This window comes from Oryctolagus cuniculus, chromosome 16 (assembly GCF_051225735.1).
Source record: "Oryctolagus cuniculus isolate XC-2025 breed Fujian yellow rabbit chromosome 16, ASM5122573v1, whole genome shotgun sequence".
NCBI classification, from domain to species: Eukaryota; Metazoa; Chordata; class Mammalia; order Lagomorpha; family Leporidae; genus Oryctolagus; species Oryctolagus cuniculus.
In genome coordinates, this window is record NC_142882.1 from 9,010,236 (window position 1) to 9,036,007 (window position 25,772).

At 56.6% G+C, this 25,772-nt stretch overlaps 1 protein-coding gene and 1 long non-coding RNA gene across 3 annotated transcripts in view; one reads left to right on the forward strand and one right to left on the reverse strand.

The window, feature by feature from the left end:
- The window catches only part of FBN3 (fibrillin 3), a 61,673-nt gene extending 59,116 nt beyond the window's left edge, over positions 1–2,557 (reverse strand). The window contains exons 1-5 of the mRNA XM_089315456.1: positions 2,466–2,557; positions 2,252–2,347; positions 457–654; positions 240–365; positions 30–155 (exon numbers count right to left, since the gene is read on the reverse strand). Coding sequence (XP_089171582.1) covers positions 30–155; positions 240–365; positions 457–654; positions 2,252–2,347; positions 2,466–2,538 — 619 coding nt within the window. The 5' untranslated portion in view covers positions 2,539–2,557. The remainder of the gene's footprint in view (positions 1–29; positions 156–239; positions 366–456; positions 655–2,251; positions 2,348–2,465) is intronic.
- On the forward strand, positions 64–25,034 carry LOC149121457 (uncharacterized). 2 transcript variants are annotated; one of them, XR_016222579.1, is made up of 3 exons: positions 64–202; positions 23,307–23,434; positions 23,511–25,034. It is a non-coding gene; the product is annotated as an uncharacterized LOC149121457 (long non-coding RNA). The 2 variants fall into 2 exon arrangements; XR_016222578.1 differs by lacking the exon at positions 64–202 and adding an exon at positions 9,652–9,789.
- Positions 25,035–25,772: the final 738 nt, after the last annotated feature.

The window sequence follows — 25,772 nt, forward strand, 5'->3', positions numbered from 1 at the left end:
GTGGCTCCGGCCGCCTCAGCCCCGCTCACCCTGGCAGCGGCTGCCGTCCAGGCTGCTGGTGAAGCCGCGGGGACAGAGGCACACGAAGCTCCCAACCGTGTTGGCGCAGTCGCCGCCGGCGCAGGGGCCCGGCCGGCTGCTGCATTCGTCCAGATCTGCGAAGACACAGAGGGTTAACGGAGCCTGGATCTCCATGGTGGAGGTGAGCCCCCGCCGCGCCACGCCACGCCGCCGCCCACCTTCACAAGTGGTGCCGCCGTCGTCCAGCTGGTGTCCGGCCGGGCAGCGGCACTCGAAGGAGCCCACAGTGTTGAGGCAGCTGCCGCCCCGGCACAAGCCCGGCACGGCCCGGCACTCGTCCACATCTGCAAGGGGGTGAGAGGCCCGTCCCAGGAAGGACCCAAAGCCGCGACGGGCGGCCGGCTCCGCCCTGGCTCCCCAGCCCCCACGACTCACCCTGGCAGGCCCCGGTGTGGATGTTGGGGATGAAGCCGCGGCGGCAGGGGTGCGGCTGTGCAGGGCAGGGCTCACACGGGAGGCCCCAGGCCCGGCCCACCGTGGCACAGCAGAGCGCCTTGGTGCACGGGAAGCCGGTCAGCTGCTGCTGGCACCGCTCAGCGCCCACCTGGCCAAAGCAGGGCCCAGTCCGGTAGTCTGCGGAGCACACAGAGGCCGGCGGCTGCCCGTGGGCCTCCTCTGCTCCGGGGGCCCCGGCACCAGCACCCCAACCCGTTCTCTGACTCTTGCTGAGTCGAATGTCTTCTCTTCCCGGCCCTACTTACTGAACTCTTATTCACCCTTCAAAACCCACATTTTTCAGAGCAGTGGCTGAACCAGCCCCGAGAGGGAGGCCAAGACCTCTGAGGCCCACAGAGGTCAGGGCAGGTCAGGACCCCATCTCAGGCACCCCTCCCCTCAAGCCTGAGCACAGACCCACAGCGGGCACGCCCAGGAGGGACCCGCCATCTGCCTCTGAATGTCCTGGGCCCGGAACCCCAATGACGCCCAGGGCCTAGCCCAAGGTGGCTGTGCAGGAGCCCAGATGTGGTGACTTCCTGTCTCCACCCTCCAGATGTTTCCAATAGAGGAGCCAGCCAGGAAGCCACAGCCACCCCCACCCCAGGCCCCCCTGAGACCCCTGGAGGTGTGGCTGCCCCAGGCCCCCAGCCCTGGCCCAATCCAGGGTCCTCACTGTCAGACCCACCCACATTTCCGGAATCTCACCCTCGTGCAGCCCGAAGCCCCTCCTGGCTGCCCCCACCCCTACCCCGGCAGCCCCCAGCCCCTCCCAGCTATTCCGGCTCCCACTGGCTTCAGCCACAATGCAGGCGTTAGCCTCAGGGAGCTGCTACCCCGGGCCTTGTAGCTTCCTGGGCCATGCTGGGCTCTGTGAGGCCGCCCGCCTGGGGACATCTCCCATCTCAGCCAACAGCAAGTTCAGAGTTGTCCCCTCCCTGCCCCTGCCTCTACCTTCCAGGCCAGACTGGGGGCTTGTCCTCGACTCCCTCCCAACACCCAGGCTCTGGAACAGCATCGCGTCCACCATGGAGTTTTGCCCCCAGCCCCTCAGCAGCTGAGCCCGCCCCCCTCAGTCTGTGGGACCTGTGTAAGGGGGAGGGGTCCTGGCACCGTGGTACAGCAGGTGTAGCCGCCGCCTGCTACGCTGGCATCCTGTGTGGGCGTCGTTTGGAGCGCTGACTACTTCTGGTGCACTCCTGCTAACGGCCTGGGAAAGCCCGAGTCTTGCCCCTGCCACCCACGGGTGAGACCCAGGTTCAAGTCCCATCTCCTGGCTTTGGCCTGGCCTTTTCGGCCATTTGGGGAGTGAACCCGTGGACGGAAGATTCTGGTCTCTCTCCCCTTTCTCTCTGTAACATCTTTCCATCTCATGCGCTCCTGCCTATCTTGCGAGAGTCAGCTGAGAAGTCCCCTCCTCCAGGAAGCCCTCCCTGATGGCCTTCCCTGGAGCCCATGGCTTTCCCATGTCACTGCATTGACCTCCCTGGGTTCCCATTTTCTGCTTCTAGCTTCTTCCTCACCCTGCCCCTCACCCAGGCAGCTACATCCTCTCTCTTTCCAATCTGGTTCCAACCGGGGGCCCTCACTCGGAGCCAGTGAGCAACAGATGTTTGGGAGAACGGGTGAGCAGATGAAGAGCTGTCCTCAGCCTGCCCCGCAGCAGGAAGGAGGCCAGCTGGACTCTCTCGGGGCCTGGCCTTGTCCCCACCCCCACCCAGTGCTCCCTCGGTACCTCGCTCGCACTGAGGGCCCCTGAAGCCATACACGCAGGAGCAGTGGTTGGGCCCGATGCAGCGGCCCCTGTTGTGGCAGCCATGGTCGCAGACGGCTGTGGAGGAGACAGAGAGTGGTGGCTGCAGGTGCCTGGGTGAGCCTGTCCCAGCCGGCACTCCCCACACCCCTGATGAGCTAGGAATCGCCTCCCCGGGCCCCCGGGGGGTACTCACGCTGCCCGCACACGGTGCCTGTGTAGCCGCGGGGGCACAGGCACGACTCCCCCTGACAGCTGGCCCCGTTCATGCAGCTCACGCTGCACCCCGAGCCTGAGGAGGGGGCGGGGGGGGGGCGCACGGTGAGGGGGAGGCGGGCCCCGCGTGGCGGGCAGAAGCAGCCCAGCGGCTGGAGACCCGCGACCTGCTCACCTCGACTCACCCCGCAGCTGGGGGCCAGTGTCCCGTCAGCGCAGGCGCACACGTTGGGCTGGGAGCAGAAGCCCTCGCCACAGGGGTGCCTGCAGATGGCTGCACGGGGAGCGCCCGGCGGTCATGCCCGGCTGGGCGCTGCGGGCCGCCCACTTCCCCGCCTCACTCGGGCACGCGCACGCATGCACGCACAGCCCTGTCTGCAGGGGATGTGCCTGCCAGGGAGGGGGTCAGAGGTGCTGGGGGCTGTGGGGCATGACCTTAGATTCCAGAGAAAGAGACTCACATAGGCACAGGTGACCTGGGAGCCAGCGGACAAAGCTCAGGGCACTCTGGGGTTCTGCCAGGGAGCCCTGGCCAAGTGCACGTATCGACTTGTGGACAGGGCCCCTACCTGCGACCCCCTCCCCCGCCAGGAGGCGCCGCACTCACGCACGACACACTGGCTCCTGCCAGGCAGCGTCCTCCAGCCGGGGCAGCAGTAGGCGTGGAAGCGGGAGCCACATACGTTGGCCCTTGAGGGACAGCGGGATGTGGCTGGTGAGCCCCTGCCCGCTGTCCATCTCCTGGCCCCAGGACAGCGCCTCCCTAGCCCACACCCCCAGCGGGGGCCTCAGTCCCCCGGGGACCACGCACCCCTGCAAGGGGCCCGGGCTGCTGCGCCTCTGTACTTGTCCAGGAGCTGCAGGCCCCGGGGCCCGGTCCCAGCGGCCTCGGCCGCCCACCACGCACGACAGGACCGTCCACGCCAGCAGGAGCCGAGCCAGGGGGCTTCGGGCCGCGGGGAGGGCTCCGGCTCCTGTCCCTGCCCGGCGTGGACCCTGCAGAGTCATGACTGTGCCTGGGGGGCTGTGGAGAGGAGGTGGAATCAGCCCCAGTGGACACCCGCCCCCGGCCAGGGGTCCCCACAGAACTGGGCCGGGGAGCAGGTGACGGTCAGGGCAGGCTTCTCGGAGCAGGGTGTGGTGGAGGGGCTGTAGTGGGCGGACTGTGTGGGGGCCACTGAGGGGGCTTGGGTGGGAGGGAATGGGCGTTAGAAGGGGTGGGGGGAGGCGGGAGTGGATGTCCTGGCAGGGGCATGAGAGCCACTGAACTTCCCCTGTGGAGCCCAGGAGGGAAGGGGCAAGTGAAGGTGACGGCTGTCACCAGCGAGGGGCCAGAGGGAGGGGAGGCCAGGCAGAGGGGAGATGGGGCCCCCACCCACCCAGGCCAAGGCCGGGGCGCAGGTGTGGGAGCATCCTAAGGGCGAGGGGGGGTGGCCAACCAAGTGCTACCCGCCCCCCTCCCGTGCCTTTTTCGGGTACCGCTTTGCAGACCAGGGAGTAAAGTCACTGGACCTGGGGTCAGGGTGGCTGGAAGCAGGGAGTGAGCCCAACCAGGTGGTCCCAACCCTCACCCCGGGCCCCTCCCAGGAAGAGACCCTGGTCAACCTCGGAGGGTCCCCCCTGCTGGGGAGGGGCGCCCCCTTGCTCCCGAGTTGTGCCGGGGTCTGCAGGTTCTGCCTCCCACCCCGGCCTGCCTGGGGGGTGGGGAGGGGTCTCTGGCCGGGCCGGACCTGACTGACCTGGCTCCCCCCCACCCCCGCCCCCGCGCGCCCCTCTGCCTCAGCGAGCGGCGCGTCCGGAGTTTGTGAAATGAATGAGCGGGGAACCGCGCACCGCACGGGTGGCCAGCGAGGGATTCTGGGCTCGGCCGACGGGGAGGGGGCGCCGCGGGGCCCGCGAGCCGCGGTCTCCTCCGGACAGGGCCGAGCACGCGGGTTCCCGGGCCCGCCGCCAGCCTCGGCTCCGCCCTCACCTGCGACTCGGGGCCCCGGTTGAGCCCCTCCTGGCCCCGGCGCCTCGCGCCCCGCAGATGGCGGGGAGGGGAGGGGGTTGGGCCCGGGGCTTCCCGGCTGCGAACAAAGGAATCCCCTCCCCCTCCTCGCGGCACCGCTCGCCCCCCTCCACCCCGCTCCCGCCCCGCCGCGGGGCCCGCGCCTCCCCTACCTGCCGGGCGGCGCGCGTGGAGGCGGGCACGGCGGACGGACGCGTGGGGCTCGGCGCTGCAGGGCTGGCTCCCGCGGCGCTGGGGGCCCCGGGGCCGGAGCGCAAGACCAAGCGGCCGACCCCGCCGCGCTCCCGGCCCAGAGCAGCCACGGGGGGCGGGTGGGGGCGGGAGGAGGCAAGGGGAGGGCGTGATCGTGGCTCCCGGGGCTGCGCGCTCGCGGGCGGACCGAGCAGGAGGGCGCCCCGAGGTGGGGCTCCGGATGGGTTGGGTGGGCGCCCTGGACCCGGGCCGGGGCGGGGACACCGGGGCTTACCTGGGAGGCACTCCCCCGCCCTCGGGGCACGCAGGATTCCCAGGGCGACCGACTCACCTGGCGCCCGGAGACTAGGTTCTTGGGTCAACTGAGATTGGGGCGGGGGGGCTAAAGATGTAGGCAAAACAAAGAGAAGATGCGCCTCCCTGGGGAGCAGGCCTACGCTTTTTCAGGCTTACAAATGCCCAAGTTCCAGAATTTCAGGTCTGTCTGAGGCTCCCACCTGTCATGGGATTGATCCCGCCTTCCAGCCGGAATCTACACTGCCCCATGTCGAGGTGTCTCTACAGACGCCATCAGCGATCCTAACCCGGGAAGTCGGCTGTTACGCCACCAGGCAAACTCTTATGTGTCCAGCAAAGCCCGCTTTAAAAATTCCCCTCCACACCCCAAAGTATGAGTTCACTCTATCGAATTCTCAAAGCTGTGTGCTGAATGTGCGTCCGTTCACAGCATCTGAGAATGGAATAAACAAGCATGCAAGGGCACCTCAGGAAGTTCATGAATAAAAGAGTCTTTTTAAAGAAAATATATATTTTGGTGCAGAATAAACTAGTCTTTCCATAGCACACATTTCCCATGAGGTTTTTAGGACCTTGCATATGCCTGGATTTCCAGACGTGTTTTGCACCAAAATAAGCCAATCTTTGAATTCCATTTTCTTGAAGTCATGGCCCTCTCATGTAACAGTGCCGGCTGGTGTTTCCCGGGTACTTCGGGCATGCCAGGTGTGGTGCTGAGAGTTCTGGCCTTGCATGTGATTCAATCACCAGAGAGGCCTGGGTGGACTGTACCCATTGTATAGATGAGCAAACTGAGGTGCATAGAGGTGGCATAGTTTCTCTGGCTTCACAAAACTCACTAGCGGTGGAGCTGGAAATCAGACCCAGGTCTGTCTCTGCCAGGTAGATGGTCAGGTGAGCTGCTCGTCTTGTTCTAAAGAATGGAAAGGGGTCTGGGGAGAAGGCAGGGAGAGGGGCCCTCCCAGACAGGCTGCCCACACACCCCAGCTGGGAAGGTCTTAGCTCAGCCCTCAAGGGCTGGATCCCCGGAGCAGAGGAGAGGAGGAGGGGAGGGAGCCCTGTGCCTGGGGATGGGGCACTGAGAGGCTGGGAAAGAGAAGGAACCAGAAAATAGGAGGGAAGAACGGTGGGTGGAGGAGACGGCCGGGAGTTAAGAGTGTGTGCAGGTTGTGACCCATGTGAGCACTGGCGGGAGTCCTGGCTGCTCCACTTCTGATCCAGCTCCCTGCTGATGCACCTATGGTTCCTGCATCCACGTGGGAGACCCGGAAGAAGCTCTGGGCTCATGGCTTCCGCCTAGCCTGAGCCTCGGTGTGGGGGCAGGGGTGCTGAGCTGGGGGAATAGGAAGTGTAGGCTGGCTTCAGGGACCTCTTCTCTCCCCAGGAAGCAGGGTCACATGGGAGGGGGTGGGGGAACGTGAGGGAGGGAACCCCAGGGTCAGGTTGGCTCAGCAGTGACGGGTGTGGGGTTTAGGGTGGGAGAGCCCAGAGCTGATGGGGGTGAGCGCCTCCATCCAGGTCCCCGACTTGAGCCATCACTGCCGCCTCTAGGGGTTTGCATTAGCGGGGAGATCCAGGACTCAGACCCCGGCCCCTGAGGTGGGGTCCCAGCGTCCCGAGTAGAGTTCCAACCACCGTGCCAGGTGCCTGCCTGCAGCAGTGTGCTAGAGGGACAGGCCTGGGGAGTGTGCCCAGGCTGCAGAGCATGAAGCAGGAGTCCAGGGGTAGATGAGAGGAAGAGGGGCCCAAGGGGCAGGGCTGTGGGGAGCTCGGATGACAGCAGAGAGCCCGCTTGCCGCTGTGCCCACCCCAACACTGGGGCACCATTTTGGTTCCTGCCATCTGAGCCGCACTGCCAGGGTCACCCCCACGATTGCACCAACCACGTCGCTGTTGGGCCCGGGGGGCCACAGTGCTGGGCCAGGGCAGGGCAGTCACAGAGACAAAGCCGGTCATGCTGTCCCCCGTCAAAATGGAAACCCTGGGGTGAGCAATTGGTGCAGTGGATAAGATGCCCCTTGGGATGGCTGTTTCTCACGTAGGAGGCTGTGGGTTCAAATCCTGGCCCCACTCCCAATTCCAGCTGCCTGCTAATGCACACCCTGGGAGGCAGCAGGTGAGGGCTCAAGTTCTTGGCCCCCTGCTGCCCACATGGGAGACCCGGATGGAGCTCCTGGCTCCAGACTTCAGTCTGACCCGACCTTGTCTGTTGTGGGCATTTAGGGAGTAATCTTGTGAATGGGAGACCTCTCTCTGTCTCAGTGTCAAAGTTTTTTAAAGATAAGATTATTTTGGTGCAAAAAAACCTTTGAAGCATGTACATTGTGTTCTTCATAATATGCATCCTGCATGAGCTTTTTGAAGACGCTGTGTCACCAGTCACTGGGCTCTCCACCCCCTCCCGACCTGCATCAGCCACCATCTCCGACTGCCTTACTGTCGACCCCTCTTCCTGCTGCCACCCAGCACGGCCGTCCACGGATCCTTCTCCCTTCAACAGGACCTCAGTTCTCTCTGGTTTCTGAAATTGCAATGCCACCTGTTGCTGTCCAGTCGTCACCCTGTCAACCCAGCTTCTATTACGTTGTCACCTGTTGCTGTCACATTGTCACTCCATTAATGTCACCGTGAGCCACCACCCCCCCCCCGTCATTCTGTTAGGGTCACTCAGAGTCATTCCAGCCCCGCTACACTCCCGTCCTCCTGACTTTCCACACTGTCCCAGAGTTCCCTCTTCCAGTGAGGATCCCACAGAACAGGGCCAGGGGACCCCCAAATTGCCCAGGAGCCCAGGGCAGGGCTGGGAGACACTGCTGCCTGCGTCTGGGTCGTGTGGGGTGGCCTAGGGACACAGGCTCCTTTGTCTGAGCACAGGAAGCAGCTGGTGGAAGGGAGGACTGAGCACATGGCCGGGAGCTTGGCCGGATGCCTGGGAATGAGGCTGCAGAAGAGGGAGGGGGTAGCTGGAGGACCCAGAAAGGCCCAGGGGGCCTAGGCTGCTCCAGGAAAGGCAGGGCGGGAAGGCGGCCCCCAGGGGCTTCCCCATCCAGGTCCCCGGGCATTGACCACCCCCACCCACAACCACCATTTGTAGAGCGCTCCCTCACAACACACCCGAAGCAGGTTCTGCTGTCATCCCATTGTGCAGATGGGGAAACTGAGGCACGCATCATCAGGTCAGGACACAGAGCCACAAACCTGCCTGCTGCGCATTCAACGTGTCTCCCAAAAGTCCACGTGTGGGGAACAATCCTCAAATTCATATGTTAATCATGTTTTTAAAATTTTTTTATTCTTTTATCTGAAAGGCAGAGAGTAACAGAAAGATACAGAGGTCTTGCATCTGCTGGCTCACTCGCCAAATGCCCACAATGGCTGGAGCTGGGCCAGGCCAAAGTGGGAGGCAGGAATTCCATCCAGGTCTCCCACATGGGTGGCTGGAAAAAGGGGACCTAAGTTCTCGAGCCTTCAGTGCTGTCTCCCAGGCTGCGCATCAGCAGGAGGCTGGAGTTAGAAGCCAGAACCAGGAATTTAACTCGGACCCTTGGATGTGTGATGTGGGCGTCCCAAACAGTGCCTCAACCACTGAGCCAAATGCCCCCCCCCCTTTTTAATTGGCTTTTGGTCTTTTTCTTTTTTTTTTTTTAAAGATTTATTTATTTGAAAGAGTTACACAGAGAGGGGAGAGGTGGGGGTGGTGGTCTTCCATCCCAACTGGCCATGAGCTGCGCCAATCTGAAGTCAGGAGCCAGGAGCTTCCTTTGGGTCTCCCATGTGGGTACAGGGGCCCAAGGACTTGGGCCATCTTCTACTGCTTTCCCAGGCCATAGCAGAGAGCTGGATTGGAAGTAGAGCAGCCAGGTCTCGAACTGGCGTCCATATGGGATGCCGGTGCTTCAGGACAGGGAATTAACCCGCTGCGCTACATTGCCGGCCCCTCATGGTCATTTTTTAAAAAAGATTTATTTATTTTTTGAAAGATAGAGTTATAGAGAGGCAGAGGCAGAGAGAGAAAGGTCTTCTATCCGCTGATTCACTCCCCAGAAGGCCGCAATGGCCGGAACTGCGTCGATTCAAAGCCAGGAGTCTCTGCCTTGTTTCCCACACAGGTGCAGGGGCCCAGGGCTGTTATCGGCTGCTTTCTGTCCATTTTGCAGCTTCAGCAGCCAGAGGGAGCAGGGAGATTTACCAGATTCACAGCCTGGGGAGAGAAGTGAAGAAAAAGCCAGCTTGGGACAGGACAGTGGGGCGTGGGAACTGTGTCCTGGTAGGCAGCAGCTGTGTGTTCTCAGGCGAGAGCGTGCAGGGCCCCTGCTCAAAGCTGGGGTTCCTATCCCAGGGCCCGGAGTCAGGCCAGGCAGAATTGCTTCCTGAAGCCCCAGGTGCCTGCAGAGAGCTTACCCAAGATCACCTGGGCACCGCCCTCCCCATGTGTAGCTGGTGAGGCTGCAGCCGTGCTGCCCGTGGCCCTCAGCGTCCTGCGCGTGACGCCAGCCTGCCAGCCTGCCAGCCTTGTGGGGTCATGACAGCCTCCACCGAGATGGCCAAGGTCATCTGTGCCCACCTTGTGGGGGTGACAGAGCCCAGTCGGGCTGCAGAGACGAGGCCGCAATTTGTGAGTGCTGACGCATATGCTGCACCCAGCAAAGCCAAGGAAGCCCGGCCGCCCAGGCCCCGGGGGCTAGCCCAGGACACAGGGATTCCATGTCTGCCCTGCTGGCTGGCCATCTGGCTCTGGTCTCTCAGCTGCCCACTGCGCATGGCAGTGCACGCTCCATGGCTGTCCTGCCGTTGGATCCTGGAGGTACAGAACTCTGTTGATCCTTTTGGGGCTTGCCTGGAATCTCAGGGGAGATCTTGGGCTTTGACTTAAAAGATTGTTTGTGTGCCAGCGCCGCAACTCACTAGGCTAATCCTCCGCCTTGCGGCGCCGGCACACCAGGTTCCAGTCCCAGTTGGGGCGCCGGATTCTGTCCCGGTTGCCCCTCTTCCAGGCCAGCTCTCTGCTGTGGCCAGGGAGTGCAGTGGAGGATGGCCCAAGTGCTTGGGCCCTCACCCCATGGGAGACCAGGAGAAGCACCTGGCTCCTGCCTTCGGATCAGCGCGGTGCGCTGGCCGCAGCGTGCCGGCCGCGGCGGCCATTGGAGGGTGAACCAACGGCAAAGGAAGGCTTTTCTCTCTGTCTCTCTCTCTCTCATTGTCCACTCTGCCTGTCAAAAAAAAAAAAAAAAAAAAAAAGAAAAAAGATTGTTTACTTGAAAGGCTGAGTTACAGAGAGAGAGAGAGGGGGAGAAAGAGAGAGAGCTTCCAGCTGCTGGTTCACTCCCAAAATGGCTGCAACCACCAGGATTGGGCCAGGCTAAAGCCAGGAACCTAGAACTCCATCCAGGTCTCCTATGTGAGTACAGGGGCCCAAGCACTTGGGCCATCTTCCACTGCCTTCCCAGGCCCATTAGCAGGGAGCTGGATTGGAAATGGAGCAGCCAGATCTTGAACTGGTGCTCCTATGGGATGCCAGTGGTGCGAGCAGTGGCTTAACCTGCTGTGCCACAAAGCTATTCCCTTTAAAATTTTTTTCATTTATTTAAGTATTTGAGAGGGGGAGAGGGAGGGAGAGGGCAGTCGCGCCCATCTGCTGGTTCTCTCCCCAAATGCACACAACAGCCAGGGCTGGGCCAGGCTGAGGCTGGGAACCAGGATCTCCATCCAGGTCTCCCAAGCATTTGAGCCATCACCACTGCCTCGCAGGGTGCACATCAGCAGGGAGCTGGGGACAGAAGAGCTGGGCCCCCAGCCAGGCGCTGTGGGGTGTGATGCCAACGCCGTCACCAGCGTCTTCACCGCTAGCCAACACCTGCCCCTATTTGTGGTGTCCTGATGCTGTGACCGCCCCAGGGCTAGCCATGTCTTGCAGATATAAGATCTCACGAATGCCACTTCCACACATGATGCTAAGAGCACCAGGAAGCCACCAAGGGCCTTTGTGCCCGAGGTGACAGCAGTGGCTTTGGCAAATGAAGACTCAGGTGTGTGTGAGTCCTGCTGGGAGAGGGGAGGGCCCCAGCACCCACTTAATCTGGGCCCTGCTGTCTGCCTGGACTCTCTCTGGCCCCTTCCCTGCTGGCTGAGGCTCCACTCACAGCTTCCTGCAATGCCCTTTGAACTTTGGGGATGCCATTAACCTACTCAGCATCTATGAGACACCTACTGTGTGCCAGGTCCTTTCACGTATGCTGTCGATTCGAGTCTCCCCCAGTCATCCTGCAGGGGAGGTGTGAAGTCCAGGGTCAGACGAGAGGTCTGAGGTCCATGCAAAGTGCAGAGGGTTGGAACCACAGTCCCCAGTGTGATTGATTGTGTGTAGGGAGGGGCATGCATCAGGTACTCAGCAAATGTTCACTGAACCTTGAGGAAAGTCAGCGCAGTCGTGGAGGGGGAGGAGTGCGCATTTCCTGGGGAAAGGTGGGCAGGACTGAGAGAGAGGGGACCTTGAAAGCAGAGAGCGTGGCCGTGACCTGCGTTGGAGATCCTAGTGGCCCGGGGGTGGCATTCGCGGGATCGGCCACGAGGGGGCGCGCACGGCTTCCCGCCCGAGCGTCTCCGGAGCCGCCGCGTAGCAGGGCGGTGGCTTTCAGCGCTTGGAACGCGGCCCGGGGGCGTGCGCGGGTGCGCAGTGCAGCCCAGGCTCAAGGGACTTCCTCAGAGAGAAGGAATGCAAGAGGCCTCCGACGCTTTCCCAAGGGCGGTCGACCCAGCCTGCAAGAGAAAGAAGGGCGCGGGGCTGAGGGAGGTCAGCCAGACCCGCCCGTCGTCGCGTGGAGACCGAACAGCAAACCAGAAGTGGATCTGAGCTCTGCACGGCGACCGTTGCAGTCAGGGAGACCGAGACACGGCTGCCGCGGGCAGGAGGAGCCGGGGGCAGTGGGGCTGCCAGAGCTCCACCTCCCAGTGCCAGTTCCCAGCCAGCTCCCTGCGTGTGCACCTGGGAGCAGCAGGTGATGGCCCGGGTACCTAGGCCCCTGCTACCCGTGTGGCAAGTTAATGACTCTGGTTTGTTACACAACATTTGCATTTACTGAAATGTCACACAATACCCCATAAATCTCAACAGCACCAGCCCCTCAAAATTTTTTTAAAAGATTTATCTATTTGAAAGAGTTACACACACAGAAGAGGAGGTAGAGAGAGAGAGGTCTTCCATTTGCTGGTTCACTCCCCAGTTGGCCGCAATGGCCAGAGCTGTGCTGATTCGGAGACAGGAGCTTTTTCAGGGTCTACCACATGGGTGCAGGGGCCCAAGCACTTGGGCCATCTTCCACTGCTTTCTTAGCCCATAGCAGAGAGCTGGGTTGAAAGCGGAGCAGCCGGGACTCGAACCGGTGCCCGTATGGGATGTCAGCACTGCAGGTGGCAGCTTTACCCGCTGTGTCACGGTGCCGGCCCCCTCAAAAAGTTTTTAATGCTTAAGGATACAGAAGTGCTAACTAACCTAACTCAATCGTTACACACTGCATACATGTATCAGGTTGTGACACTGAACCTCCTAAATATGCACAATTAAACTAATTTAAATTCATAAATTCCAAAAAGTGTAATCAAGGACACTTCAAAATCATGACATTTTGGGCAGACTGAGCTAAGCTGATTGTTTCATGACATTGTGCATCTGTTCCTTTTCACCTGTTCAAATGAGACTTCTAAGAGTCAAGATGGCAGGGGCAGGTGCCTGGGGCAGCAGTTAGGTTGCTGCTTGGAACACGGGCACCCAGAGTGCCTGGGCTCATGTCCCAGCTCCACTTCCAGTCCCAGCTTCCTGCTAATGCACGCAGTGGGAGGCAGCAGGTGTGAGTTCAGGTCTTGAGTCCCTGACTCAAGTCCCTGGGGGACCTTGCTGGCTTAGTCGCAGCTGTTGCAGACATTTGGGGAGTGAACCAGTGCATGGAAGACCTCTCTTTCTCTCCTATAACATGGAGAGAATTGCATATATGTGGGCCACATTTATACTTGTGTTGGGCAGCACTACAGAAGGAATTGCTGTTTTCTTTTTTTTAAGATTTATTTGAAAGGCAGAGTTACAGAGTTTGAGAGAGAGAGAGAGAGGTCTTCCATCCACTTGTCTTAAGACTCCAATCCCATTAAAATTGGTGGTGAAAATTCCATGTTAGTTGTTAAAGTGATCATATTAAGTGTTAACGTGAACATATAGATAGGATTAAGTGTAAAAGAGATCATATAAATCACATCAAGTGCCTGGTCATAATAATAGAATTAAAAAGGAAGGAAAGTCCAACATGGGAAGCAGTCCACACAGCAGACTCCTAGAATGACATTCACTGTAACTAACACTCTGACCTCAGAACCAACCCTTAAGGCTTCCTGGTCTGGCTGAAAGGCCTGTGAGAGCCTTTTTCCATGCTTTTCAGGCATGGAAAGCCAAGACTCTGTGGCAAAAAAATTTTCCTACATGAAGGATCTCTGAGTGAGATCCCCGTGGAAAGAAGGGGCCATTAAAGAAGGACATACTTTTCTCTGAAGGGAGGAGAGAACTTCCACTTTGCTTATGGCCCTGTCTAAATACTGACGGAGTTTGTGGTCACTAAAGGCTTCCATAGCCTTGGCAGCCCATGGCAAGAGCCTCAGGTGATCACTGACATCACAAATAAGAGTGTTAATTGTTAAAGGAACCACAGAAGTCACTGTGAACTTATTCCCCATGTAGGACTTAATCCCTAATGAGTTGTACTATGAGAATTAACTGCAAAACTTGTTCTCACATGTACTTTATATGGTGTGTGTGTGTGCACGTGCAAACTGTTGAAATCTCTGCTTAGCATAGTGTTTGTCCTCTGTATATAAAGGTAAACTAAAAATGAATCATAATGAAGAAGGGGATGGGAGAGGGAGTAGGAGGAGGGATGGGAGGGCGGGAATGGGGGAAAGAACCACTATGTTCCTAAAGTTGTACCTATGAAAAATGCTTTCATTTATGGCTGGTGCCACAGCTCACTAGGCTAATCATCCGCCTGTGGCGCCGGCACCCTGGGTTGTAGTCCCATTCAGGGCACTGGATTCTCTCCCAGTTGCTCCTCTTCCAGTCCAGCTCTCTGCTGTGGTCTGGGAAGGCAGTGGAGGATGGCCCAAGTGCTTGGGCCCTGCACCTGCATGGGAGACCAGGAGAAGCACTTGGCTCCTGGCTTTGGATCAGCGTGGTGTGCCGGCCGTAGCAGCCATTTGTGGGGTGAACCAATGGAAGGAATACCTTTCTCTCTGTCTCTCTCTCTCACTGTCTAACTCTGCCTGTCAAAAAAAAAAAAAAAAAAAAAAAAAAGAAAAATGCTTTTAAATAAAAGCTTCGAAAAAGAGAGAAAGGCACTGAGAGAGAAAGAGTAATCTGTCTTTCTCTCTTCATTGTTCTCTTTCTCTCCAGTTCCATACTTGCCTCTCCCCTCTCTCATTTTCTGCCTCTGTCCATCTCTCTCTGCTATGCCTTCTCTGTGTTTCTCACCCTCTTTGCCTCTATCTGGCTATACAGCTCTCTACTTCTGTCTCTCATTGTCTCTAATTTTTCATTTTTCTTTATCTGTCTCCTTTTCTCTTTTGTTTCACTCCCTAGCACTGTCTCTCTCTCTGTCTCTCTATATAGAGAACGAGACAGAGAGAGGAGCTGAGAGAGAAAGAGCATTCTGTCTTTCTCTCCCTCCTCCTCCTGATCCTTCTCCTCCTCCTTAATACACATTTGATTATTTAAAAGGCAAAGTTACTGAGAGGCAGAGGCAGAGAAAGAGAAGTGTTTCATCCACTGAGTCACTCCCCAAATGGCTGCAACAGCCGGAGCTGGGCTGATCCAGAGCCAAGAGCTTCTTCCAGGACTTGGACCATCTTCCACTGCTTTCTAAGGCCATAGCAGAGAGCTGGATGTGAAGTGGAGCAGCTGGGAATTGAACCAGCACCCATATGGGATGCCAGCACTGCAGGTGGCAGCTTTACCCACTACACCACAGTGCCAGCCCCCTGCTTTGCTTCTCATCCAGCTCCCTGCTAATGCACCTGGGAGACAGCAGGTAATGGCCTAAGTGCTAGGGTCCCTGCCGTCCATGTGGGAGATTGGGATAGAATTTTTGTCTCCTGGCTTTATCTTTGCCCAGCTCTGGCAGTTGTGGCCATTTGGAGAACAAACCACCACATAGGAGATATTCTCATTCATATTCATTCATTCTCCCTGCCTCCCTCCCTCCCTATCTCCTCTCTCTCTTTTCCTCTGTCGCTCTGCCTTTCAAATAAATACACTCTTCAGCCCCCCCACCCCCAAATCGTCTGGTAGTCTCTGGTGGTCTCCGGCTGCTGACGATTCTTGGCGTGGCTCAGCCCTAGCCCAGCACTGCTAGGCCCATCTTCGTATGTCCTCATAATACCCAGGATTGGCAAAAAAACCTGCTAAGTCAGTTTAGCAAGAACCTCCCTCCCTGACTGTCTGATCATCATCCTCAGTATCCATCAAGGTGGGCGTCTTCCACCAATCCTCCCTGGGGTGATCCTGTGGTAACTTTCTAACATTACATTGTAACGTGCTGCCCTGTGCCAGGCGGGATACATTGTAATCTTGGTCAGGAAGCTGGGCCTTAACTTTGCAGACCCTGATAAAGATCAGGTTTCTGGATGTGCAGGAGGAATCCCTGTCCCCTCATTGAAGACCTCACCGGAAGTGTCTGTCTTCCCAGGCATCTTTCCCTGCCTTAACCTCCTGCCCATCCGTGCCTGTGTTTATGGTCAGGCTTGGTTTTTCCCTGCAGAAATGCTCCCATCTAGGGGCCGGCGCTGTGGCACAGCAGGTTAAGCCGCAGCCTTCAGTGCCACCATCTCATGTGGATGCCAGTTCCAGTCCCAGCTGCTCCACTTCCAACCTAGCTCCCTGCTGATGCGCCTGGGAAAGCAGCAGAGGATGGCTCAAGTCCCTGGGCCCCTGCACCCACGTGGGTGACCCAGATGTAGCTCTTGGCTTCAGCCTGGCCCAGCCCCAGTCATTGCAACCATTTGGGAGCAAAACCAAATGGAAGATCTCTGTTTCTCCTTCTCCCCTCTCTAATCCTGCCTTTCAAATAAATTTTTAAAAAGCTCTCATCTGTCCTGGAAGAGTTAAGGAGAGGGCAGGGATAGAATCGGGCCCCTCCCAGCATGGGCCCCTCCCTCCTCTGTCCCAGCCTGCCGCCCCACCCTGACTCTTCCCTCTGACTAGGTCCCCTTCCCTTTGTTCCCGGCTGGCCAGCATTGGAGGCGCTTGTTTGTCTGCCGCAGGGAAACCATGCAGTTTCCCATTGCTTCCACCCACTGCTACTGCCCAAGGGAAAGGAGTCTCTAGTTTCAGCCAGCAACACCCCCTCTGATGCTGCCATCAGGCTGGGCTGGGACTCGGTGGGAGGGGGTGACCTCCAGGAGCCTAAGGAGCCAAATGCATGGCAAATGCATGCATGCCCACAGGTGGTCCAGGGTGGCCGCTGAGGCTGCAAAGGGGACCCACAGAGCCAGGTGATCCCAGCTGGCATCTCCTGCTCCCACTGGGTGCTTTCTCACTGCCCATGGTCTGTCAAAGCTGTGCCCTCTGCCAGGCCTGCCTTCTGGCCCTTCCCTCCCTTGGCTTCTTGCTGACCCTTCAGCTCTCGAACCCCTCCATTCCCAGAACCTTTCCTGGCCTCCACTTGCTGCCCGGCCCCAGCTGTCAGAGGCCATCCCTGGGCACAGTCCCCAGGCCTTCTGTTGTGTGCATGGAGCGTGTGTTTATCTGCTCATCCATCGGCGGACACTTGGGCTGCTTCCACCTGTTGAATGACTTTGGCTGTGAATGTGGGGGTCTGTGTCTTCGAGGCAGCCTACCTTTTCTTAAACTCTTTGAATGATTTTGGTGCACAGAAAGGTTGTTGAGGTAGCACAGAGAAGTCCCGGCTTCCCTTCACACAGCTGCCCCTAAATGTTCACCTTTTTTTTTTTCTTTTTTTTTAAAGATTTATTAATTTATTTGAAATTCAGAGTTACACAGAAAGAGGAGAGGCAAAGAGGAGAGAGAAAGGTCTTCCATGCGTTGGTTCACTCTCCAATTGGCTGCAAAGGCTGGAGCTGCACCGATCGGAGGCCAGGAGCCAGGAACTTCTTCCGGGTCTCCCACGTGGGTTCAGGAGCCCAAGGACTTGGGCCATCTTCTACTGCTTTCCCAGGCCATAGCAGAGAGCTGGATCGGAAGAGGAGCAGCCGGGACTAGAACCAGCGCCCATATGGGATGCCAGCAGTGCAGGCGGCAGCATAAACCACTAGGCCACAGCGCCAGCCCCAATGCTCACCTTTTAACAGAGCTGTCTTTCGCTTATTTTTTTTTTTTAAAGAATTATTTATTTATTTGAAGGCAGAGTTACAGAGAGAGAGAAAAAGTCTTCCATCCACTGGTTCACTCTCCACATGGCCACGATGACCAGAGCTGAGCCAATCTGAAGCCAGGAACCAGGGCCTTCTCCCGGGTCTCCCACACAAGTGCAGGGGCCCAAGGACTTGGGCCATCTTCTACGGCTTTCCCAGACCACAGCAGAGAGCTGGACCAGAAGTGGAGCAGCCAAGTCTCAAACCAGTGCCCATAGGAGATGCTGGCACTGCAGGCGGCGGCTTTACCTGCTATGCCAGAGCCCCACCCCCACGTCCTTTGCTTGTGAAATGAGTAAGCAACATGGGACAGCTCCTGTTGACTCTGTAACCAAACCGTGGGCTGCCCAGCTTCAGAAACTCCTGACTCTAGGCAGTCCTCTTAACTTCTCAGTACTGCCTTGATTTCCCTCCTCATCTGTGAAGTGGGAAGAATTATAGCACTTGCTTCCCAGGACTAAATGTGATGAGCGTTTCAATGTGTATAAAGACAGAGCATAAGGGGCCACCACCTGCACCCCTGGCATCCCATATTGGAGTGCTTGTTTCAAGTCCAGGCTGTTCCACTTACGATTCAGCTCTCTGTTAATGCTGGGAGATGACCCACGTACTTCGGCTCCTGCCACCCATGTAGGAGACCATGGAGCTCCTGGCTTTGACCTGGCCCAGCCCTGGCTGTTGTGGCCATTTGAGGAGTGAACCAGTGGATGGAAGATTCTCTCTCTCTCTCTTTCTCTTTCTCTCTTCCTCCCTCCCTCCCTCCCTCTCTAATTCTGACTTTCAAGGTAAACAAATAAAATCTTAAAGACTGGGATGGCCAAGCGGAAGGGCTTGAGCGCTGGCAATTTCTGGAGAGTTCCGTGCTATGGTAGTTGTTGAAAGCCTGCTCCAAAGACACCCTTGGCTGAGTCATGCCTGTAACGCCCACCACCCACGTTCAACACCAACGGTGCTCTCGGCCAATCTGAAACCAGCACGGGCGTCCCACCAGGCAGTTGCAGGAGGCCGTGGCCTGAGATGAGCAGCAAGGGCCTGCAGCTCTGGGCAGCGGGGGCTGCCGGCGCTTGGTGAGGAAGGAGTGAGAGCAGCTCTGCTCTGGCGTGGCTGTGTCTGCAGCTGAGAGGTGCAGTAGTCTGGTTTCGGTTACTATTGCAGGATGCCTGAGGCTGGGTGTCCTTACAAGAAAACGAGGTTTATTCAGCTCACAGTTCTGCAGGTTCAAAGGCGTGGCACCAGCATCCACTCAACTCTGGTGGGAGTGTATGTATGTGTGTGTGTGTGACGGAGAGAGAGAGTCTATTTGCTGGTTCACTCACCAAATGCATGCAACAGCTCTGGTTGAGCCAGGCCAAAAGCAGGAGCCCAGAACTCCATCCAGGTCTCCCACATGGGTGGCAGGGGCCCAAGTCCTTGATACATCATCTGCAGCCTCCCAAGATGTTCATTAGCAGGCAGCTAGATCACGAGAGGAGGTGGTGGTGGAAGCTGGATCAGTGTTGTAGCACAGCTGATTAAGCCAATACCTGAGATGCCAACATCCCATATGAGTGCCTATTCAAATCAAATCCACCTCCCTGCTGACGCTCCTCAGAAAACAACGGATGATGGCCCAAGTACCTGGGTCCCTGCCACACACAAGGGAGACCCAGATGGAGTTTGTAGCTCCTGGCTACCGCCCTGCCCAGCCCTGGTCACTTGGCCATTTGGAGAGTGAACCAACAGAGGGCAGATCCCTCTTTTTCTATCCATCTCTCCCTTCTTTGTGCATCACTCTGCTTTTCTTTTTTTTTTTTTTTTTTTTTTTTTTTTTTTTTTGATAGGCAGAGTGGACAGTGAGAGAGAGAGACAGAGAGAGAAAGGTCTTCCTTTGCCGTTGGTTCACCCTCCAATGGCCGCCGCTGCAGCCGGCGCACCGCGCTGATCCGATGGCAGGAGCCAGGATCCAGGTGCTTTTCCTGGTCTCCCATGGGGTGCAGGGCCCAAGCACCTGGGCCATCCTCCACTGCACTCCCTGGCCATAGCAGAGAGCTGGCCTGGAAGAGGGGCAACCGGGACAGAATCCGGTGCCCCGACCGGGACTAGAACCCGGTGTGCCGGCGCCGCAAGGTGGAGGATTAGCCTATTGAGCCACGGCGCCGGCTCGTCACTCTGCTTTTCAAATAAGTAAACCCTTGAGAAGAATCTCCCTCTGCTTTACTTTGCCTGTTCCCATGGAAATCACAAAAAAAATCTCTTGCTCCCTTTCCCCTCACTCCCTCTGCCTCCTGAGCAGCCCTGGGGCTTCTGCAGGTGGCCCTGCCTCCTATTCCAGGGGACTGTGAGTGGGACCTCTGACAGTCACTTCTGTGTCTGCGTCCCGCTGCATGTCCTAGCTAATGCCCTTCGTTCTAATGGGATTTGTAACTGAGTAATCGATGAAGAGCAGAGGTTTGTTGAATGCACAGCTCTGGAAGCTGGGGACTGGCAAGGGTTTCGCTGCATCATAACAAGGCCAGGGGCCATCACACAGGTCCCAAGGGCACCAGAGTGAGCTCACCTTTACAACAAAACCATTCTGCGATGTCTCACTAACCAGCTGCTCCTTGACTGATCCATTCACGAGGGTCATGACCTAGGCACCCTGCAAAGTTCCTGCCTCTCACATGCCACGGACGTTTCCAACACACAAAACTGAGGGAGACGGCCAAACCCAGTGTCACTCTTGATTCAAATGAGCACCACATATGTTTCTTTCTTTAAATTTTTAAAAAAGATTTATTTTTATTTATTTGAAAGAGCTACAGAGAGAGGTAGAGACAGAGACAGAGCCAGAGCCAGAGAGAGAGAGAGAGAGAGAGATCTTCCATCCACTGCTTCATTCCCCAGATGGCCGCAATGGCCGGAGCTGTGCTGATCCGAAGCCAGGAGCCAGGAGCCAGGAGCTTCCTCTGGGTCTCCCATATGGGTACAGGGGCCCAAGGACTTCGGCCATCTTCCACTGCTTTCCCAGGCCATAGCAGAGAGCTGGATCAGAAGAGGAACAGCTGGGACTAGAACCAGTGCCCATATGGGATCCTGACACCGCAGGCCAGGGATTTAACCCACTGTGCCACAGTGCTGGCCCCCCACATATGTTTCAAGACCAGAGCTTTCAGATAGTGCAGACAGCCGGGGTGGGGGGGTCAGGGTCCCATAGTGGGTGGTACATGGAAGGTAGGGACTCACCTGGAAGCTGATCAGGAGCAGCTGAGAATGTAGGCAATGGGAGGGAGACCAGGTTGAAGGTGTTTTTTTTTTTTTTTTTTTTTTTTTTTTTTTTTTTTTTGACAGGCAGAGTGGACAGTGAGAGAGAGACAGAGAGAAAGGTTTTCCTTTACCATTGGTTCACCCTCCAATGGCCACTGCGGCCGGCGCACCACACTGATCCGAAGCCAGGAGCCAGGTGCTTCTCCTGGTCTCCCATGCGGGTGCAGGGCCCAAGCACTTGGGCCATCCTCCACTGCCTTCCCGGGCCACAGCAGAGAGCTGGCCTGGAAGAGGGGCAACCGGGACAGAATCCGGTGCCCCGACTGGGACTGGAACCCGGGGTGCCGGCGCCGCTAGGTGGAGGATTCGCCTAGTGAGCCGCGGCACTGGCCTGAAGGTACATTTGCTTTGAGTCTTCCATGGAACACGGTGAAACTCTGGAGGGATATAGGAGCCAACTTGGAGGAGGGTCCAGGACCCAGGTGGTCCAGGCTGTGCCCTTTGAAACAGCTGTGGGGCTGTCAACAGATGGATGCAAGGATAGGGGGATCACACTGGGTTGCATTTGCCCAGTGGTTAGGACAGCATTTAGGATGTCCATATTCTGTATCAGAGTGCTTGGCTGGAGTTCTGACCTCTCTACTTTTTTTTTTTTTATATAGGTAGAGTTTGGACAGTCAAAGAGAGACAGAGAGAAAGGTCTTCCTTCCATTGGTTCACTCCCCAAATGGCCACTAAGGTTGGCGCTGCACCGATCTGAAGTCAGGAGCCAGGTGCTTCTTCCTGGTCTCCCATGTGGGTGCAGGGCCCAAGCACTTGGGCCATCCTCCACTGCACTCCCGGGCCACAGCAGAGAGCTGGACTGAAAGAAGAGCAACCAGGACTAGACCAGTGCCCATATGTGATGCCGGCACCACAGGGGGAGGATTAACCAAGTAAGCCATGGTGCCGGCCAACCCCTCTACTTTTGATTCAACTTCCTGCTAATGTGCGCCTTTGGAGGCAGCAGCTGATGGCTCAAGGACTTGGGTCCCTGCCACCCACGTGGGGGAATTTGGACTGAGTTCTGGGCTCATCATTTTGGCCTGGCCCAGTCCCAGCTGTTGCAGGCATTTGGGAAGTGAACCAGTGGATGGAAGATCTCTGTCACTCTGCCTGTCAGAAACAACAAGAAATAAAGAGAGAAGAGAGGATCCTGGCAGCAAACAGGCAAGGAAGAGTCAGAAGGGACAAGCAGAGCTGAAGGTGATGGGGGGAGGTTACTGTGGGGAGCAACTCGGACTAGACTAAGTTACTGAAATTAAGACTTATTCTATGCATCTGCTCTCCCACAATATGGCGCTGGGAGAGGAGTAAACAACTTCTACACAGCTGCCTCCAGTTCGACCAATAACCTGCAGGAGCTGATCCTGCTCCTGATTGGAGGAGAGCAGCGTACTCGGCGTGTGGGTAGCAGAGTTGGGATTGGTGGAAGAGGACTATAAAGGAGGAGAGAAACAACATGCACCAGGAACATCTGGATAACATCTGAGCAGCCCCCGAGAGAGCCGGCTGGCGGTGTGCCACTCCCCCACGGAAGTGGGGAAAGTGGCAGGGGGAACCGCCCCTCCACGGAGATGGAGGGGTCGGCAGCCCACCTGGGAAGGACCAGCAGCAAACCGGGGAAGGGCCAAGCAGACAAAAGAACAGCGCAGGGTCCTGTGTCATTCCTCCACGAAGAGGGGGAGAGACAGTTACAAGAGTCCCCAAGGCTGGGCCGAGGGACTGGAGAAGAAGGTGCCATCAGATGAGAGACCCAGGGCTGTGGCCAGAGAGAGGCTGGCACGGATGCCATGATGTGGTGATGGGCATTATATAGATGTTGGTGATGGTGATGACGGTAGTGATGATGCCATGACTCTCCCTCAGGCCCTGCTCTGGGTCGGGCACTTTCTGTGCATGTGTAACCTGACTACAAAGACCAGCTCCACAATTTATGGGGCCTGGTACAAAATAAAAACATGAGATTTCTTGTACTTAAAAAAAATACAAGAATAAGGGACTATGAAAGGGACTAAAATACAAGGTCTCCACCTTCTTTCCCAGTCTCTCAACTTGTTCTGGGTCTTCTACTTGCTGCGTCATTCATTCTAGGTAACAAGGAATTAAAACGTTACATTGTTAGAAGGAATGTTACCATCTTTTTAAAAAATATTTATTTATTTGAAAGATACAGTTACAGAGAGGCAGAGATGGAGAGGGGAGAGAGAGGGGGAGAGAAGGGGAGAGAGAGGGAGAGAGGGGGAGAGGGAGAGAGGGAGAGAGAGAGAGAGAGAGAGAGAAAGTGTTCCATCTTCTGGTTCATCTTTGGTTCACTCCCCAAATGGCCCCAACGGCCAGAGCTGTGCTGATCCAAAGCCAGGTGCCAAGAGCATCCTCTGGGTCTCCCACATGGGTGCAGGGGTCCAAGGACTTGGGCCATCTTCTACTGCTTTGCCCAGGCCACAGCAGAGAGCTGAATCAGAAGTGGAGCAGCTGGGACTCAAACCAGTGCCCATATGGGATGCCGGCACTGCAGGTGGTGGCTTTGCCTGCTGAGCCACAGCGCTGGTCCCACACTGTTTTTAGAGTGTGCAATGCTGGCTTTTCATGCCAACAGACATGTGTTTAACCTGTCCCTACAACCCTCTCAACGGCACAATTTGTGTTTTGCAGCTCAAACACACGTGTTTGAGAACACGTGGAACAGTGGAATCGCTACACACAATGCACTCACCTGGGTATAACCATCCTTTTGCGCCACATGCACAGTCCACGAATGCTGTCCCCCTGCCAGCTGATGGGTGAGTAAGCGGGGAACCAAAAGGAAAATGAATTGCTTGTTGCCCTTTATGGTTTTTAGAACCCTGTTTCTTTCAGAGTTAGAAGCAAGCTGTGGTCTACAAGGCAAGTGTCATCTCTTACAATGTCGGCATTCACTATACTTGATCGAAGACCCAACACACCAATCTTACACCTGCTTTAGGCCTTGCTGAACTCCTGTGTGTCATGGGTCACCAGAGTTCTCTGCTCATGGAGCACCACGAACGTGATATGCACGTGTCTGTCCTCTGCTTCCGAGCGTGCTGCCTCGTCTCGTTAGGTGTCTCTCACAAAGCCAAGTTCAAAGATAGCGTGATTCAGCACTGCAAGACAGTAACAGCAGTGTACTAAACCAGGTGCCAGGCCCTTCCAAGTGCGGGGGCCTAGAACAGCTGCACAGGTTACACACTCGTGATGCCTTCTCAAGACTGCAGTAGCCAGATGACTGAACGGTGAGCAGCTTGCCTCTGCGTGCCCGGCCAGGAGGCTGCAGAGCCACCAACGCCCCCATCTCGTTCTAACTGAACTGCATTACCGCGCCTAGCATGAGCTTCTGCAGTCCTGCTCCAGGCATCCAGTCTGGGATGACAAACTCAGTATCTATATGCCTGTGAGCTTCTGGGTTGCCATGGCAGCCACCCCCTCCAATCCCTCCCACAGCCAGGTTGCATATCTGAGTTCTTTGTTGAGTTCTGTGGCTGCATTCCGTGGTTGGGCTTTGCAGCTTGGTTCTGTGATTAGACCTCACATTGGGTTCCATGGTTGGGTGTGAAGGATGGGTTAGCGGCGCATGGGAGACCGGGAGGAAGCACCCGGCTCCTGGCTTCAGATCGGCACAGCGCTGGCCGTAGTGGCCATTAGGGGAGTGAACCAACGGAAGGATGACCTTTCTCTCTGTCTCTCTGTCTCTCTCTCACTGTCTAACTCTGCCTGTCAAAAAGAAAAAAAAATGGGTTAGCAGAAGGGTCTCATGTTGGGATCTATGGCTGGGTTCTGGGGGTGCGTTTCACAGTGATTACATGAGTGGGTCTTATGGCTGGGGTTGAGGTCAGGTTTCATGCTGATTTCTATGGCTGGGTTTTTTATGGCTGCTTTCCATGGTGGCTTTGTGGCTTGGTTCTGAGGTTGGATTTCACTTTGGGTTCCGTGGTTCTGCATGATGACTGGGTAAGCGATGGCTCTCATGTTGGGTTCTGTGGCTTTATTCCATGTATGGTTTTTTCTTTGTTTGTTTGTTTGTTGTTTTTTGACAGGCAGAGTGAACAGTGAGAGAGGGGCAGAGAGAAAGGTCTTCCTTTTCTGTTGGTTCACCCCCCAATGGCTGCTGCGGCCGGCGCGCCGTGCTGATCCGAAGCCAGGAGCCAGCATCCCATATGGGCTCAGATTCTGTCTGGGTTGCTCCACTTCCAATCCAGTTTTCTGCTAATGCAGCTAGGAGAGGCGGAGGAAGATGATCCAAGTGCTTGGTCCCCTGCACCCAGTGGGAGCCCCAATTAAATCTCCTGGCTTCAGCCTGGCCCAATGCTGGCCATTGTAGCCATTTGGGGCATAAACCAGCAGATGGAAGATTCATATTCATTTATTCATTCTCTCTCTCTCTCTCTCTCTCTCTCTCTCTCTCCCTCCCTCCCCTTCCCCTCCCCCTCTCTCTCCCTCTCCCTTATTCTCTTTGTAACTACCTTTCAAATAAAATAAATAAATATTTTTTTTAAAAAAAGTTCATGTGTTGGAAATGTAACCTCCAAGTTCTTGTGTTAGTCACTTGACAGGTGAGTAAGATTAAATGAGGTCATGAGGTTGGGGTTCTTATAATGGGATTAGTAGCTTGGCTTTAAAAAAATATTTATTTACAATGGGAACTGGGGGTTGGGGGACACATTGTGGTTGCAGTGGGTTTAGCCATTGCCTGCAGGGCCGACATCCCATGTGGGCACTGGTTCAAGTCCTGGCTGTTCCACTTATGATTCAACTCCCTGTTATTATGCCTAAGAAGGAAGCAGAAGATGGCTCAAGAGCTTGGGACCCTGCACCCATGTGGCAGACCTGGGTGGGGTTCCAGGCTCCAGCTTGGCCCAGCCTGATTATTATGGCCATTTGTGGAGTGAACCAGAAAATAAAAAATCTGCCCCACCCCCCCACTTACCCTTCTCTGTTTTTCTCTCTCTGTCACTCTGCCTTTCAAAAAAATAAAATCTTTTTTAAAAAAAATGGGGGCTGACATTTGGCCTAATGATTAAGACACTCGTATCCCATACTGGCATGCCTGGTAACACTGCACCTTCCCGCTGACATGGCCCCTGGGAGGCAGCGAGCGATGGC